General features: G+C 29.6%; 1 protein-coding gene and 1 pseudogene across 9 annotated transcripts; one reads left to right on the top strand and one right to left on the bottom strand.

Moving 5' to 3' along the window:
- Positions 1-257: 257 nt before the first annotated feature.
- On the bottom strand, positions 258-3234 carry LOC107948541 (uncharacterized). 9 transcript variants are annotated; one of them, XM_016883127.2, is made up of 7 exons: positions 2845-3199; positions 2676-2749; positions 2468-2575; positions 2225-2362; positions 1688-1778; positions 1161-1214; positions 258-539 (listed from the first exon to the last, which is right to left on the bottom strand). In XM_016883127.2, the coding sequence occupies exons 2-7, from the start codon at positions 2730-2732 to the stop codon at positions 442-444; spliced, it is 546 nt and encodes a 181-aa protein (XP_016738616.2). In that variant the 5' UTR covers positions 2733-2749; positions 2845-3199; the 3' UTR covers positions 258-441. The 9 variants fall into 9 exon arrangements, with proteins under 9 accessions (XP_016738616.2, XP_016738617.2, XP_040942511.1 ...); XM_016883128.2 differs by lacking the exon at positions 258-539 and adding an exon at positions 669-1015 and having other exon boundaries at positions 2845-3197; XM_016883130.2 differs by lacking the exon at positions 258-539 and adding an exon at positions 964-1015 and having other exon boundaries at positions 1674-1778; positions 2845-3198.
- A 9061-nt stretch (positions 3235-12295) lies between these two features.
- On the top strand, positions 12296-14192 carry LOC107949311 (uncharacterized; annotated as a pseudogene).
- Positions 14193-16288: the final 2096 nt, after the last annotated feature.

Genomic DNA, 16288 nt, shown 5'->3' with positions numbered 1-16288 from the left:
CGCTTTTTCCACAAACGCCGCTAAAAACATGCACTTTTCACACAAACGCCGCTATAGAATAGACCTTTAGCAGCGCTTTTCGGAAAACGCCACTAAAAATATATCTTTTAAAAAAATAATTTTTTTTAAATAATATTTATTTCTATGATAAATATTATATTATGTTTTAAGGATAAATAAAAAATATTATTTAAATTAAATTTTCTATGAAAATTTTAACTTTAAAACTAAATATAAATATAAAAAATAATGAATTTAAATTTAGAATTTAAAATAATAAATTAATAACACAATTAAAATCCAAAAGCTAGAACAGTTAAGTAAAAATACAAATTTAGAATGAAAACTAAAATAAATAATACATATGCAAGGTAATAATATACAATGCATTTTCTTAATCAAGTAAATCTTGGTAATAAAAGATATAATACATTTACTTAATCAAGGAAATCTTGTAATGAACTCAAACCAATGAGCCTTAGAGAAAAACTTTTGAGCACGACTTCGAATTTGAACCGCAAATTTGGCTCCTACATGCTCTGCATGAAAATAAGAGTAACTTAATCTGTTCAAACCATAGTGAACATGGCAAAGATAAGTAAATCAGTTCAACTTTTTAAGATTGTTTTATAATGTTATAGTAAATTATTAAAAAATACATCTAAAAATAATAATAACTCAACTTTTTAAGATTGTTTGTGAAATAAAAAAATGTACACTACTAATATATCTACTCACTTAAGTCAATATAGGTAACCAAAGTTCAATCATATCTGTTGTCTGGACTCGTACATGTAACCAACACTCACACTTGACTAAAAGTGTCATAGATTTGTTATGCAATGTACACAAGTAAAAGAAAAATGATATAAGTTCATTTTTTATTAAATTTGGCACATATCTCAAAGGCAACTGGGCCTCCGGGAATGTCAGAAATCTGAATTTCATCATTGTTTTCTTCATTACCACTTGCAACCAACTTTTGTAAGTATGCACTTTTCGACAGAAGAGGAAACTGCATATACGTTCACAAAGATATAAGTTCGGATTGCATGTAAGATACAATGGAAATATGGAAAGCATTCTAGTAAGGACATTACGCTTGAAGAGAATGCTCGACCATAGACGGAAATTCATGAAAACCGGAAGAAAATGCTTACCTTGTGCAGATAAATCAAATATATATATTGCCTTTACCGTTGAAGTCTGAAATCCTGCAACGGATAACAGCATCTTGGAATCAGTTGAAGAAACCACCAAAACAGTAGGCAACAAGCAGCTCTCTATCTTTATTTTATTTATTTATTTATTATTCAAAAAATGGGGAATCAATGAAAAAGGATAACAAAAAGATTATAAAAGTAATATAGTAATGAACAATCAAACATCAACTAACCAACAAATTAACAAAAATATCATTCACAAATTGGAACTGAAATCTGAGGAATCTGCCAGAATATATATAATCACAAAAATCTAATAAAAAATATCAATATTCCAACATTCAAGATCAGATTTTTACAGCATGGAAACCGGGAAAATGCCCACAATCAAAAAGATTTTTCAGAATGATAAAACAAATGCAGAAATTACCAAGAAATTTACACCATCATTGAGGAGAATTAAATAGAAAAACTCAAAAAAAAGTAATCAAATTTACACAATAAACCCACCAATAAAAACAAACCTTCATAAGTTGTCTGCAATGAATCAAATATCCTGTTAAGTGTCGCAAGCAGAAGCCTCATTCCTTGTTTATCAAAACCATCAGTGTCATGCTGCACAAACAAAGAATTTTATTTTTTGGAAAAGTTAGAAGGATTTGCACAGAAGTAACTGATTAAGAAACAAAGAAAAACAAAGGCAGTACAGACATTAACAATGCATGAAAATACATAACTATATAGACATATAGAAAGGTTATAGCTAATCTAATAATGTAAGTTAAGCAAAGTTAAGCAAAGTCAAGCAAGCATGGCCGATAAGAATGCCATTAACATGAGTTAACGTGTCAAAGGGTAGTTACATATCAGTTTTAACCTAAAAAAACCGCCTTCTGATCTTCCTCATCAATGGATTAACGAATTTTACACATGGAAAGTGGGCTGAAAAAATCTACTCGAAACAGCCACCAATATATTTTCAGGCAAGACATTAATCAATAAAAACAAAATACTAATAGTTAGTATTTGCCAAATCCAAATTAAGTGTGTAGGTTTAGTACCTTAATTCCATCAAATGAACCCATTATTAACTCAGCAGGTCTACGCAAAGTCTGTGACAAATCTTCATGCCTCTCCATTGCTTTCCTTATATTGCGGTACAGAGCAAACAGTTTTGATGCAAATTCCCTGTGCACTTTCTGCAAACAATCAAAACCTAAAGCTCTCAATGATGTAAATAAGAATTCAAGACAAAATGCTACCAATATTGGTATAACAGTGTCAGTCAAAAACAATTCATAAACCTTTGACATATGAAGATTCATGTTATCACCATTTGCCAAGGGAATAGTCAATACTCCATCTAAGGGTTTTGTAACATCAGTAGCATAAGATCCACCCAACCAAGATGCCTACACATAGATATAAAACCACTGTCACATGTGTATAAAAAAACAACCTGGAAGAAAAACAACACAAATATCAAATAGAGCCTAGAATAAAAAAACTAACAAATTCATTGATCTCTTCTTCACGGTAGTCTCCTAGAGGGCAGTCCAAAGAAATCATGGATAAGTCCTCCCCATCTGCAAGAAAATCAATATAATGAACTGCTAATGAACAGATAAGGAAAAGACCAGAGGATTGATACCCAAAAGCCAAAACCAGGATATCAACAAACCCTTCTATCAGTTTCATAATTTCTTCCAGCGATATGTCTGGGTGATTCCATCCCATCTTCTGGTTTTCTTCTTTGAAGTCTGTTGTGAACGACGTCGATTAACAATGAGACAGGAGATAAGGAAGAGGTGTGAACCCAAGTAGGGTTTGGATCACAAGAGAGCGGGTGCAGAAGATTGCTATGTTCGATTAACTTTTGAGATTGCTGTTTAATTTATTGGTGTAGTTGTATTGACTGGTGTTATTGGAAATGGGAAATTTGGGGGATTTCAGCTGAAGAAAAACAAACTTTTATTTGGGGGATTTAGGGCGCATGACGGAGATGAGCAGAAAAGGGACTAATGAGCGGGTAACCAAAAATTATATTTTGGGAGTGAGCGGGATTTTGATTACCTTGAAAAATTGCAATACATGTTTGCGGCGTTTTTTTATCAAAACGCAGGTAATGTCTACCTTTTGCAACGTTTTTCTAAAAATGCCACTAATAAATTGAAATGTTTCTATTGAAACGGCACCGTTTTGGGAAATTTTAATACATAATAATGGCATTTTTTTGCTGAAAACGCCGCTAAAGCTCGCATATTTTTTATATTCAATTATTGTATCTTTCATATAAATTTTACATAAATTAAGAATTATTAAAATTTTAAGTAATATTTAAAAGAATTAGATAATATTATAAATTTTAGTTTTTTTATTTCATTTTTATTTTTATAATTTTTTCTTATAATTTGGTCCTATCCAAATTAAATAATTACCTATATATCCATATCAAATATATCAAATATATCAAATGGTTTAGATTAAATATTTTTAAATATAAAAGCATTAATTAATTGTATAAAATTGTATCATTTAACAAATCTCAAATAAACCTTAAACCCTAAATTAATCATTCAATATACATAAAGTCTATCTACTATATATCTCTTAAATAATATAAACTATACTCATAATTTCAATATATTAGATTTATTATATAAGAACATATTTAATATATAAAATAAAAAACTAATTAATCTAAACCCTAAACCTTAACCCGACCCTTGAACCCCTAAATCCCTAACTCTTAACCCTTAATCATTAAACCCCTAAACCTTAAATCACAACCCTTAAACCATAATCACTAAGCCATAATCCCTAAATTCATATCTAATCCCCAAACCTTAAAATAGTAACTCCTAAATTGGTCTTAAATCTTAAATTAATCATATACCTTAAATCATATAAACCCTAAACTATAATGATAATTAATTAAATATTTTAAAATTAATACTATCTTATCTTTTTCAATTATATGTGAAATTATTTAATATATAGATTAAAAATATATTTAAAATATAAATTAAAAAATAATTAATCTAAACCCAAAACCCTAATCCAACCCATAAATCATTAAACCCTAAATCCCTAATCATTAACCTCTAAACCCCTAAACCCCTAACCCCTAAACCTTAAATCCCAACCATTAAACCATAATCCCTAAATTCATACTCCCTAAACCTTAAAATACTAACTCCTAAACCGGTCTTAAATCTTAAATAAATCATATACCTTAAACCAAAAATCCTAAACTATAGTGTTAATTAATTCAATATTTTTAAATTAATACTATCTCTTTTACGATTACATAAGAAATTTTTCAATATATAAATTAAAAAATAATCAATAATCATTTACCCCAAAAACTTTAAAATTATTTTAAATAATAGTATTTTAATTTTTCTATGTGTTTTATTTCAAATTATTTCTACGTGCTATTATTTTTTTCTGAAGATTTTAAATATTCACTTAGAAATAAATTGAATTTTATTTAATTAATATAAATAAATAAATTAAGATAAAATGTTTTTAGCGGCGCTTATCCAAAAACGTCACTAAAGCCCCCAGAATTAGCGGCGCTTTTCCAACAACGCCGCTAAAGCCCCGAAAGGTAAGAAAACGACGCCGTTGGGCTTTGGTTTTTTGTGGCGTTTTTGGAACGTCACTAATGCTCATTTTTAGCGGCGATTTTCAAAAAACACCGCTAATGCTCCATCTTTAGTGGCGATTTCCATAAAACACCGCTAATGCTCGATTTTTACCGATGTTTTTTGTCCAAACGCCGTTAAAAATACCGCTAAAAGCATGTTTTGGTGTAGTGTGAGCACAACTAAATTATGATCTTTATTTCAGTTTTTAGCTTTTTGAGCAACAAACTTTGGGCGTTGTTTAGACAAATTATTTTGAGGTAATATGTTCATAGTTTGTATTTTGTAGCTGTTACCGAGAAATTAGTTAAAAACAAGAGGGTCGTTATCGGTTCTTTTTGTTAGATGTGATCAGATATCTACAAAATTATTTTTTAAAAAGAAATTGAAGAATTCGTTTAAAATGACAATTGCTAGGTTTACGTTCAAAATTGGAGAAAATTCGAGTTTGAGAATCGAGTATGCATCCCCATGACGCCTAAAATTGATACCTTGTTAAATTAATGTTGTCTTGAATTTTGAATATTATAAATTTAAATTCACCCCTAGAATTAAATTTAACATGAATTTATTTAATTGAAAATTTGTGAAATGTAACATTTTTAATTTTATTAAAAAAGAAAAATTTTATTCACTTGAATTTGACAACATTTTATCACTAAGAACAAGTAACCAATAATTTTGAGGGTTAATTACAAAATTGTATAAAACATATTTATCACATGTACTTAAAATAACAATTCCAAAAAAAACTTCAAACTAGTTCCTACATATGATAATAAGCAAATAAATAAATAAATAAATAAATAATAATAATAATAATAATAAATCTAGGAACGAAACTAACATGTAAACCATTTCTTGAATAAAACTTAAAAGGACCCGCATGTCAACCTGCTTGGATCCATGTATTTTTTTTTGGAAAAAAATGAGATAATTTTGAATTGATTCTTCATAGTTTCTCATGTTTTTAACTTAATCTCTATTTCAATTTAGTTCTATTTTATAAATATGATTATATGTACTACTTAATATATGATTTATTTATATTCTTAAATATATAGATTTGATGTTTACTTTTTAGCATATTGCTAATTAATTATAAATATACTAATTTTAATTTTTTGTATTATAAGTTATGAACCAAATATATTATTTTTATGTTTTAACTAATATTTTTATTCCTTTTTCAATATTATTTAATTAAAATTGTCTCAAACAAAAATATTTTTACTTATCTTATTCCAAAAAATATTGTAATACCCCTCGCCCGTCCCGATGGCCGGTACAAGCATGAGACGCTAACAGGATATTTTCAAAGTAAAATCAATACTTTATTTAAGAAAATAAATGATAAAATTTATAAAAATATATAAAAATATTTAAATTCTATTCAAAATGAGTTTTATGCTTTCAAAAAGAAATTCAAAAATCTTATAGTGTCAATTAAAACAAAAGAACTAGGTAATTTGTAAAATATAATGATGTTACTTAATTTATTAAAGGAATTTATAAGAAATTAAGTAAAACCAAAAGAGCAACAGTACGTTAAGTTACCGCCTAGGTGGTCAAAGCTCCCGCCTAAGCGGTATTGGAGTTATTAGTTTTTCTTTATGTTAAGGTGCGGCTCAAGCCACCGCCTAGGCGATACTAACTAAAAGTGATTGTTCGACAAGGACCCACCTAGGCGGCACTGCAACCTTTTACAAGTTCACCCTTTCTTGAATTGTAACTAATTTCTTAAGCCTTCAACCACTACACCATGACAAAAACCAATCTTTGGGATCTTAAAAGTCACATTTTATTAGTCAAGAACAAACACTGAAACACCACCAAACTAGACTTTTACAAACCACATTCAAAAAATAGATTAAAAGTCGCAATCTATGATCATATAATATGTTCAAAATGAGGTATAACATGTCATAACAACTAATATATTAAGCTAGCATATTAAACCTATATAAAATCACCCAAAAATCAATCTAAAGCATGGAAAACCAAGGCTTGTATACATACATTCAAAAGATATAGAGTTTGGCTCAAGGTCAATAAAAATAAACAAATTAGAACTATTACAACTAATAGTTATATGAAAATTTTATATATGCATCCCTAAATGACTTTTCTAGTACATGCGACTAGGTATCAATTGCAAATACAAATATTTCATACCATCCAATGTTGATAATGGTGTTTGCTTGTGATTCTTGAAAAGCATCGAGCTTTGATTCAGAAGACTTACTCGAAAAACAATGGCGCATCAAGCATAAAGCTTAGTAAGATAATACGAAAATTCCCTATATACTTACCTTTTAAACGGTGATTCGAACTTTATAAATAATTTGTAAAACATTTGAAAAACAATGCTTATAATATCTATTCAACAATTTAGAAATCAGAAAACCTAATTAGTTTTCAAAATGATAGTCTATAAATAATAACATCTGCCAAGTTCAAGAAATCATTTATACAATGACAGAAACAGTTTGAGTTCAGCCCATAGTAAGCCTAGATAAATAAAGAGGGGATGCTAAGGACTAATTGGCCAGAGCCACTATAACAGAAATGCTAAAGCGTGAGTGTTCAAAGACCAGATCAGAATCGCACCAAAGTGCTAGTAATCGAAGTATCGAAGTACTAATAACAGAATACCATAGCACTAGTAACAGAAGTCCCTATTGTCATGCCAATCGTATCCAGACCATTTAACTAAGCTACTAGGGCCTTGTTTCAGAATCTCTGGAATACCAGTGTTAAAAATCTCCAACCAAGTGTATAGTTTGAAACAATATTTTAGGCAGTAAACACTATATCATGAAATAATAATTCCAATCATAGCATTAAGTTACTAAATCAAGTGACAATCTCATATTAACTTATCTACAAGAAACTTAACTTGAAAATCATTTATAAAATTGCTTTCTTGTCATTAACCACACATTCATAGCATTGAGACATTAACATGCCATAACATAATCATATTGATGATAATACCAATTCAATTAGAAGAAATATTAATTCAAAATAAGTAAATTAATGTGTTTTCCAAATATCTTAGAACACTAAAATTTTCGAAAGTGTTGGAGAAGACTAAATCTACCTTAATCAACAAGCTTTTCCTTTTCCTTGCAAGCACCCTTGTTTCCTTCTTCAATTTCTTTCATGAACAATAAATAACCATTAACACACAATAAACATGAGACTAAGCATGGATGAAATGAAAACTATAAAATCTATACATTGAATACCTCTTTTCAACTTTCTATTACATTTTCTCACATTAGGGCTCAAACCTTAAACACTTGAATGATGGAGATTATGAGGGATAATGCTCAATAAAGGTTTAATGATGATGGGTTTAAAAGAAATTGATGGAAAGTGATGAAAAATGGTGAGAATTAAGTCACTTGTATTAAGTCTAAATGAGTCATTTAACATGACTCCTATAAATAAGACTATTCAGAACTCAAAAGGGGACTTCTTCCCTTTCATTTAAGTTTCAATTCGTAGATTAGGTTTTTACCTTGGCAATTTCATTTTCAGTATTTTATAGTTCTTGTTTAGTTATTCATTTTCTTAATTCGAATTGTGAATCGTTCAACTATTGCTACGAGTTTCGAGTTTTAGACTTCATCAATATTCAAAATCTCTTTTCTCTCTCTCTATCTTGCCTTATATTCTATTAATGTTTCAATTCAATTTCGAGATTATGTTAATTAGATTCATGAGTAACTAAAATTCGAAGGAGAGTAACGAGCGAATGTGGGAATAGTTAACAATTGTTTAGGGTTTCTTGTCAAATCAATTGGCTCGGGTTGAAAGAGATTAAACCCTAGGCCTGACAATCCTAGTAAGTCATTTAGGCAGATGAGGTCGAGCGAATAGTCTACCGAGCACCACTTAGCCTGTCCCGATCTAAACTGTGGGGTCAAAAGATAAGTAGTTCTTGCCGACTAGTTAGGTTAGTTAGAGGCCGAGAGGTAATAACTAGGTTAACTACTAGCTGACTGAATAGAACCCTCAATCAGAAGTTAGCTACGAACACTGAAGTGAGTTAGTCTTTTGTTTTTATCCTTGATAGATTTACAATCACATATTTCTGTTATTTAATGTTCTTTACATGTTTTATTTTCATCCATCTATTCATATCCTTTATCGTAATATGGTTTTAATTCACTACTGCTTAGACTTGTTATCGTAGGGATTAATCACTAGTTTAATTAAGCCTCATTTGGGTACGATCCTCGAAATACATCCGTGTTCTATTGTAACAATATATATTACAACCTGACCCATATACTTATGGACATCGCCTAATTCCATAAATTTTGTAGCAGTATTTTTCACTCTCAACTTAAGCATGTCAAGAGGCGGTCAAGTTGTTGGCACTATTGCCCGAAAGGCTTCGGTATTAGATTAGTTTTTAGCTTTTGCATCTTAATAGGATAAGTAGGAAGTCTTAGATCTATAGATACGATTTCAATTTTCATCAACTTGTTTCTCTTTTTCTCTATGGATTGCAGTGTATGACTCGAATTAGGGGCACCCTATAGAGCCAACCCTATAGAGCCAACATCAAATCCATAAAGAATCATCCATCGTAACCGCAGACATAGCAACAACAACAACAAATGCAAAATAACCCACCACGTGATAACCCGCTGTACGAAGAACCACTAAAGCAGCAGCCACCACCATAGCCATCTTTGCCAATAAAGCCACCCATGGCTCACAAAGAACGTACACTACGAGATTACGCACTACCAAATTTGGATGTTGTGCGAAGCAGTATCGAAAGGTCGATAATAAATACAAACAACTTTGAGATTAAAATGACCATGATTTAGATAATTTAGAATAATCTGCAGTTCAGAGGGACAATGACATTGTCATGTCGTTCCATTCTTTTCCTGATGTGTAAGGCATCATCTATGAAGGCAAATAAATGTGCAGTAGCTGAATTGACAAGTAATTATGGTTTTCCTTGAGTAATTGAATTAATTAATTCTTTTGTTAAAAAATGGCTTAATAAGGCTTATAGGCCGATTTTGAAATTTATTTAGGTTTTTAGGTCAATTTTAAAATTGTTTCTTTAGTCAAATGACTTTCTTTTTAAGTTGTAATTTTTGACTTTTTTAATATAATTAATTTCTTTAATTAGATGATTAAATTTTGGTAGTTTTGTCGACTCAAGTTCGATTCCTTTCCCACTCACGTTTATATTTTTTATTTCATGTTGTTTTAAGTTTCTTCTTCTTTTTTTTTAATGAATATTTTTAACATATTAGCTTCATTAGTTAAATGGTTAAATAATAATGATTTCATCCTTGAGAGACCAAGTTCAATTCCCCTTATCTAAACACATTTGTAATTTTTATTTCATACTATTTCAATGTTTTTTTCATTTTTAATTAATAAATATACTATTTTCAAATTTTTTTTATTTTAATTCATCTTTTTAATTAACAACTCTTTTGTTCATAAAATCAAATAATTATTACAAATATTATTATTTTTAGTAAATTAGTAAATATTTTTGTATGTGTATTTAAAATATTTCACATATAAACACAATGATATTTCAAATAATTAATTGAAATATTTCACATATAAAAATATTTGAAATATCATACTCATAATGTAAATGAAAAAACAATGATATTTGAAATATTTTACATATAAAAACAATTATTATATTTGAAATAATTATTTCATTTTATAATTTTAGAAATCAACGTACCCACAATATACATGGAGAAAATAAAGATTTGACATATAAATATTATATATTAAGAAAAATATATCAGGAAAATTAGTTCATATTTATATTATATATCAAAGAGTTATTAATTTCAAACATTTTTAACATAATGAGATATGTAAAGTATATATTTTTATTATATAATTACATATTTTACTATTTGATTTTATGAATAAAAGAGTTATTAATTAAAATATAAAAATTAAAATATATATTTTTTAATTAAAAATTAAAAAATTGAAACAGAGTATGAAATAAAAATTATAAATGTGTTTAGAAAAGAGGAATTGAAATGGGATCTGAAGGATGAAATAATTATTATTTAATCATTTAAGTAAGGAAGCTAAAAAAAAGAAACTTAAAACAACATGAAATAAAGAATATAATTGTGAGTGGGACAGGAATCAAACCTAAGACTTAAGGATAAAACCACCAACATTTAACCCTCCAATCATAGAAATTAATTGAATTAAAAAAGTCAAAAATTACAACTTAAAGGAAAAGCACGTCTAGCTAGGCAAGCTTTCCTAGGCAAGCTTTCTTAACACGTGTATGGAAAGTTCGCCCAACTGGACATGCTTTCCAGAAAGCTCGCCTAGCTAGACGAGTTTTCCCTCAAAATCAACCTATTTCCCTAAATAATTTTAAAACCGGCTTAAAAATTAAATAAATTTCAAAATCGACCTATATGCCTTATTTAACAAAAAAAATATTAGTTTAATTATGAATTTTTTTATAGCTATGATTAATATTAAATTATTCTATCCTTTCGGGAATATTTTTTAAAACATTTTTTAATTATTTTTTTAAACTAAAAATTGTTTTATTGATATTTTAAATTTTAGTTGTTGTTAAACGTGAGAAAACAATCCTTTAAATGCATTCAAAGCTAAAAATTTAATAAATGATTCTGTACATTTTGTAATTTTAAATAAAAAAAGTAATTCATTATATCTTCAATCAAGTTTTCTCTGCCATATTTGTTGAATAAAATTTCCTCGAATCCAGTTGCCAGAAGATTCACCGACCATGTTATTACTGATTAACGAATAAAATATTTCAATACACAAAATCGTAAAAAATATAAATATTTAAAAATCCAGAAAGAAAAAGATTTATAATAGAACATACCTTAAACTTCAACTGATCTGAGCTTATTTTGCAGGAATTCTTTTTATAGAGGAATTATGAATTCAACAATGGAATGTTTCTGACTATCGCCATTAATCTTCCATAAATTTTACCTAAATTACGGGTATTTAGTGCTGGTAGTCTTATGGCCTCCTTTTATTATTGAAAACAATCCAACTATTTCCCCATTTCAAAATTGTAAACTTTTTGTTTCATGGAGTAATTGCAGTAAAACACTTGTAACAAATCTTTAGACAAGCTTGATGCAAAATATAATAACTCTTCACGGCAAGGTTCATGTAGTAAAATATGCTTTATAAGTCGGATAACATTATTTTGGTTTACAGAATTTCTATTCTTATATAGCATTTAAAAACTTGACTGCAAAAAACATGTTGCAAAAGGTCCTCAAGTTCTTGTAGTTGTGCTGCCTGTGCCTCCAATTCACGCTCTTCCACATTTTGGGCGTTGACTTGGAACTTTCATGCTCAAGATTGAAACCTTTTTTCCTTTTTTTATTTGATGCATGATTATTGCAGGTTCTAAAGTTTTTTTATTTCATGCTTTTCTTAAAACAAATAATTTATTTGTAGTTTTGATTCAAAGCTAACAAGTTTGTTTATTTTTAGTAAATTAAGAGATGGTCCATATCTATTTTATAAAAGGCCATTTTGGCATTGAGCTCTGTTTTGTTTATGTTATAGCCACTGAAACTGGGTCTTGTAAGTGCATGGAGCTCTTTACAGAGGCAAAGGTCGTGAAACTGAGGAGCCACCTTGAGAAATACCTAGTGGCCGACGATGATCAAGAAACCGTCCGTCAAAGCCAAAACAGCTAGGTGGTTGGTCGAGCTTGTCCCTGATAAACCATACGTTATCCGCCTCAAAAGCTGCCATGGGAAGTACCTGGCAGCCACTGATATTCCTTTTCTTTTAGGCATGACGGGTAAAATGGTGCTACAAACGGCGCCCGACAAGATGGATTGGAAACTCCAGTGGAAGCCTATAAGAGAAGGGTTCAAAATCAAGCTTAAGAGCTGGTGCGGGAAATTTTTACGTGCAAACGGGGGGACGCCGCCATGGAGGAACTCCATCACTCACGGTGAATCTCGTCCTGGAGCTACGAATAAATGGGTATTATGGGATGTGGAGGTAGGAGAGTACTCCGAGTCTTTGAGCTATTCTCGTGTGTTTATGGAGTATTTGTTGTCAACTTCGAGCTTTTTTCCGGAGTCTGAAGAAGTTTTGGAGGCTTTTAGCGATGATAGCTTAGCTTCAAGCCCTCCGTCACCGGTTTCAGTCGTGTCCTCGTTGAAGTCCCCAAGGTCTTCTGTGGTTCCAACAGGGTCGCGGGAGTCAGCCAAATTGGTACTGCGGTTTAACTCTTTTTCTTAATTAAATACTAACTTGTTGGTTTTAGCTTCTTATTCCATCTTAATATAAAATCAAATTACTTGATTATCTATACTAAAACAGAAATAGTATTGATTGATTCGGACAATTTAACAAAATGTTCAAATAAAAATATTGAAATAGATACTAAAATTTAAATTTGATGCACTATAATATAAATTCTTAATGAATAAGATAATAAATTAAATTAAATTAAGTCTTAGTGTCTATTTTTAGTAATGTGTCATCATGTATGGCCACGGTAATTATTTACAATTATTTAAAGTAAGAGCATTATTTGTTACACATATTTTAATATTTGAATTAACAATAAATTAATTCAATTGGTAATATTGAAATACTCTTATAATTTATTTTTAGCAAAAAGAAGGAAACTTTTTCACTTATTTTAAATTAAAGAGTCTTATTTTTTTACAAGAGTTATTATTATCTTTCTAGTTTCAAGTTTAAATTTGTACCAACTATTTCTTTATTTTATAATACATACATAATAAATAAGTTTTTTTTCCTCATGTTATTACACTAATAACCAAATCACACAAAACCTTTAAATTATTTGTTAAGTTAATTTATAAATTATCTCTAACAATTATACACCATCAGTAATCATTTATGTTCTTATTACAGTCAAGTGATTTTTACTTAGATTCACCACCGGAATCCAAAGGTAGGACCATATGTTACCATGTAGCAGATGATAGTGGTGAGGTTGACGATGAGGCAATGGAAGGGCACTCTTTTAGTTTCAAGGGTAATGGTGTAGATGAACTAACTCACAAATTGAAACAAGAGACTGGGCTTGAGGATGTTGTGGTGTGTGCTCGCAGTCCTTTGAATGGGGAGCTTTTTCCTCTTCGTTTGCGGCTTCCTCCCAACAATCTTGATATGCATGTAGTTGTAGTTCCATTAGCATAAAAAAGATGAGACTTCTCTCTGAGTTGCTCTAATTTTTCCCGTTTACTCTTGGCAATACACAATACATCTTAAGCTTAATGATATGCATAGTGAATCATCTTTGTAACATTTGGTTATAGATTTTAAAGTTTCTAATAAAAAATGAAATTGAGATAAATTTTGTATTAGGACACTGAGTTTTGGAGAGATTGTGGTTGGATTTGTTTCAACCAAGACAACTACAATACATCCCACAACATTATTTTAGTTGGGAGTTTTTAACTGTGTTATTGTATTATTAAATTATTAATTTACAGAAAAAAAATTGTAGTTATCTATTTAAATGGTTGTACAAATTTATTTTGGAATTAATTTTTAAATAGTTTTATTAATTTTAATTTTTTAATTTAATTTAATATAATATTTTTTATAAATTTGAATAATATTTTACAAATTTATACTTTTTTAATTAAATTTTAAAAAATATATTTTTTATATTTTTAAAATAATTAAGTTTAAAATTAATGAACGTCGACAACCACTTGTCTAAGTTCATTCCAATAAAAAATTTCAAATATTTTTTTGTAGTTTTAAAAAAATTGAATTTTTTAATTTTGCTCATGTGGTAGCTAATGTGGCATTGCCATACTAACAATTGCCACTAGCTTAAAGTACCACATCAACGTTGTTAACGTCACATCAATATTATAACAATCAAAGACGAAAAATGTTGGTCAAATAATTTAATTGATGTAATTTAAAATTTGAAAATTTGAAAACATAATATTCAGCTTATATACCATTTTAACTTTTATATATAAAGCTATGGAAGTAAATAAGACAATAATCTTAATTGTCATCATAATATGTTAACATTTGGCACTATAATTATGTGCACTTGCATATTTAATTAGAGTAATATGTTTGCAAGTTAACTGGCCAAACAAAATTTTATTGACATATAAAATAATCCTTAATATTGGTAATATATGACAAGTTTACTTTGATTAACGTTAATATATTGGCAATATTTTGTTTATGGATTTGAAATTACTTTTTTGGAATTGTGAAGTAACTGGACATTTTTGGTTTCATAATTTTTTTGGCGGAATATAGGAGAGAGAATTTGGTCCGACACTCGTCTGTTTGTTTGAAACAAGGATTAGTACGCAGTAGAGTTGATGGAATCGTTGCAAAATTAGGTTTTCCTAGTTCTTCTCGAATTGAAGCTAATGGCTTTGCAGGAGGGATTTGAGTCCTCTGGAGTGATGATATTATGGTGGATATATATTTTGAGTTTACATCCGCATATGATTCACATGAAGGTTAGGAGCAAGCAAGGCAGCACTAGTTTTCTTTGTTCTGCAATTTATGCCAGCCCGTATCCCGTGTTGAGACGTAAATTGTGGTTTTATTTGGAGAATTTGGCACAGTCAATTGTCGAACCTTGGGTTTTAGCTGGCGATTTCAATGCTGTATTGGATGGTTCAGAAAGGGTTGGGGTAGTACTTCTTCACGTTTGGGCTGTAGATGGCTTCAGTCATTCTTTTTTTAGAGTGGTCTACGTGACTTGGGGTTTTGTGGTCCACGATTTACTTGGAACAGAGGGAATTTATCACAACGCCTGGATAGGGCTATTTGTAATTCGTTGGGTTTCGTTTGCGCCTAGTTGTTCGGTGTGTAATATTCATCGTCTAAAATCAGATCATTGTCTAATTTTGCTTTCACTTCGTCCTGTGCATAACGAAGGTAATAGGCTGTTTGTTGTTTAGCAAGTTGGATGTTGCATTATGAATTCAAATCTCTTGTCAGAGATTGTTGGAAGAATGATTTGGATGTGGGCTTGAATTTATAACATTTTCAGCATGTAGTTCAGTTGTGGAATAAAAGGGTTTATGGCAACATTTTTGTGCAAAAAAATAAGCTATAGTGTCTGAACTGGAACGAGTGCAAAAAGTGCTGGATTTGAGATTTTCATCGTGATTCCGAGCTTCTGAATTAGAACTACGCCAAGAGATTGATGAAGGTTTGAAACACAAAGAGTTGTAATGGTTTCAAAAGTCAAGATCAAAGTGGCTTGCAAGTGATGATTGGAACACGAAGTACTTCTATAATTGTACCATGGCTAGTGTTGGGAAATGTGCTTATATTGTAGTAAGCATGTAATTGTTTTCTATTTATTTGAACGATAAGTAAATAAATAAAGTTAATTTCACATTTCACTATTATGTCTTTTGAATTTTCTATCTTTTATATTTTACATGTATAGCGAAA

Source organism: Gossypium hirsutum, chromosome D01 (genome assembly GCF_007990345.1).
Source record: "Gossypium hirsutum isolate 1008001.06 chromosome D01, Gossypium_hirsutum_v2.1, whole genome shotgun sequence".
NCBI lineage: Eukaryota > Viridiplantae > Streptophyta > Magnoliopsida > Malvales > Malvaceae > Gossypium > Gossypium hirsutum.
The sequence above is the reverse complement of the archived record's forward strand: the minus strand, read 5'-3'. Positions and strand labels throughout refer to the sequence as shown.

Excerpts from the sequence above, each read along its gene's own strand:
- LOC107948541 (XM_041086577.1), bottom strand. The coding sequence starts at position 2,732 with ATGATTTCTTTGGACTGCCCTCTAGGAGACTACCGTGAAGAAGAGATC. Across the intron at positions 2,363-2,467 it reads TGAATCTTCATATGTCAAAG|AAAGTGCACAGGGAATTTGC; the intron begins GTTTATGAATTG and ends GATTGTTTGCAG. Across the intron at positions 1,779-2,224 it reads GTTCATTTGATGGAATTAAG|CATGACACTGATGGTTTTGA; the intron begins GTACTAAACCTA and ends TTGTTTGTGCAG.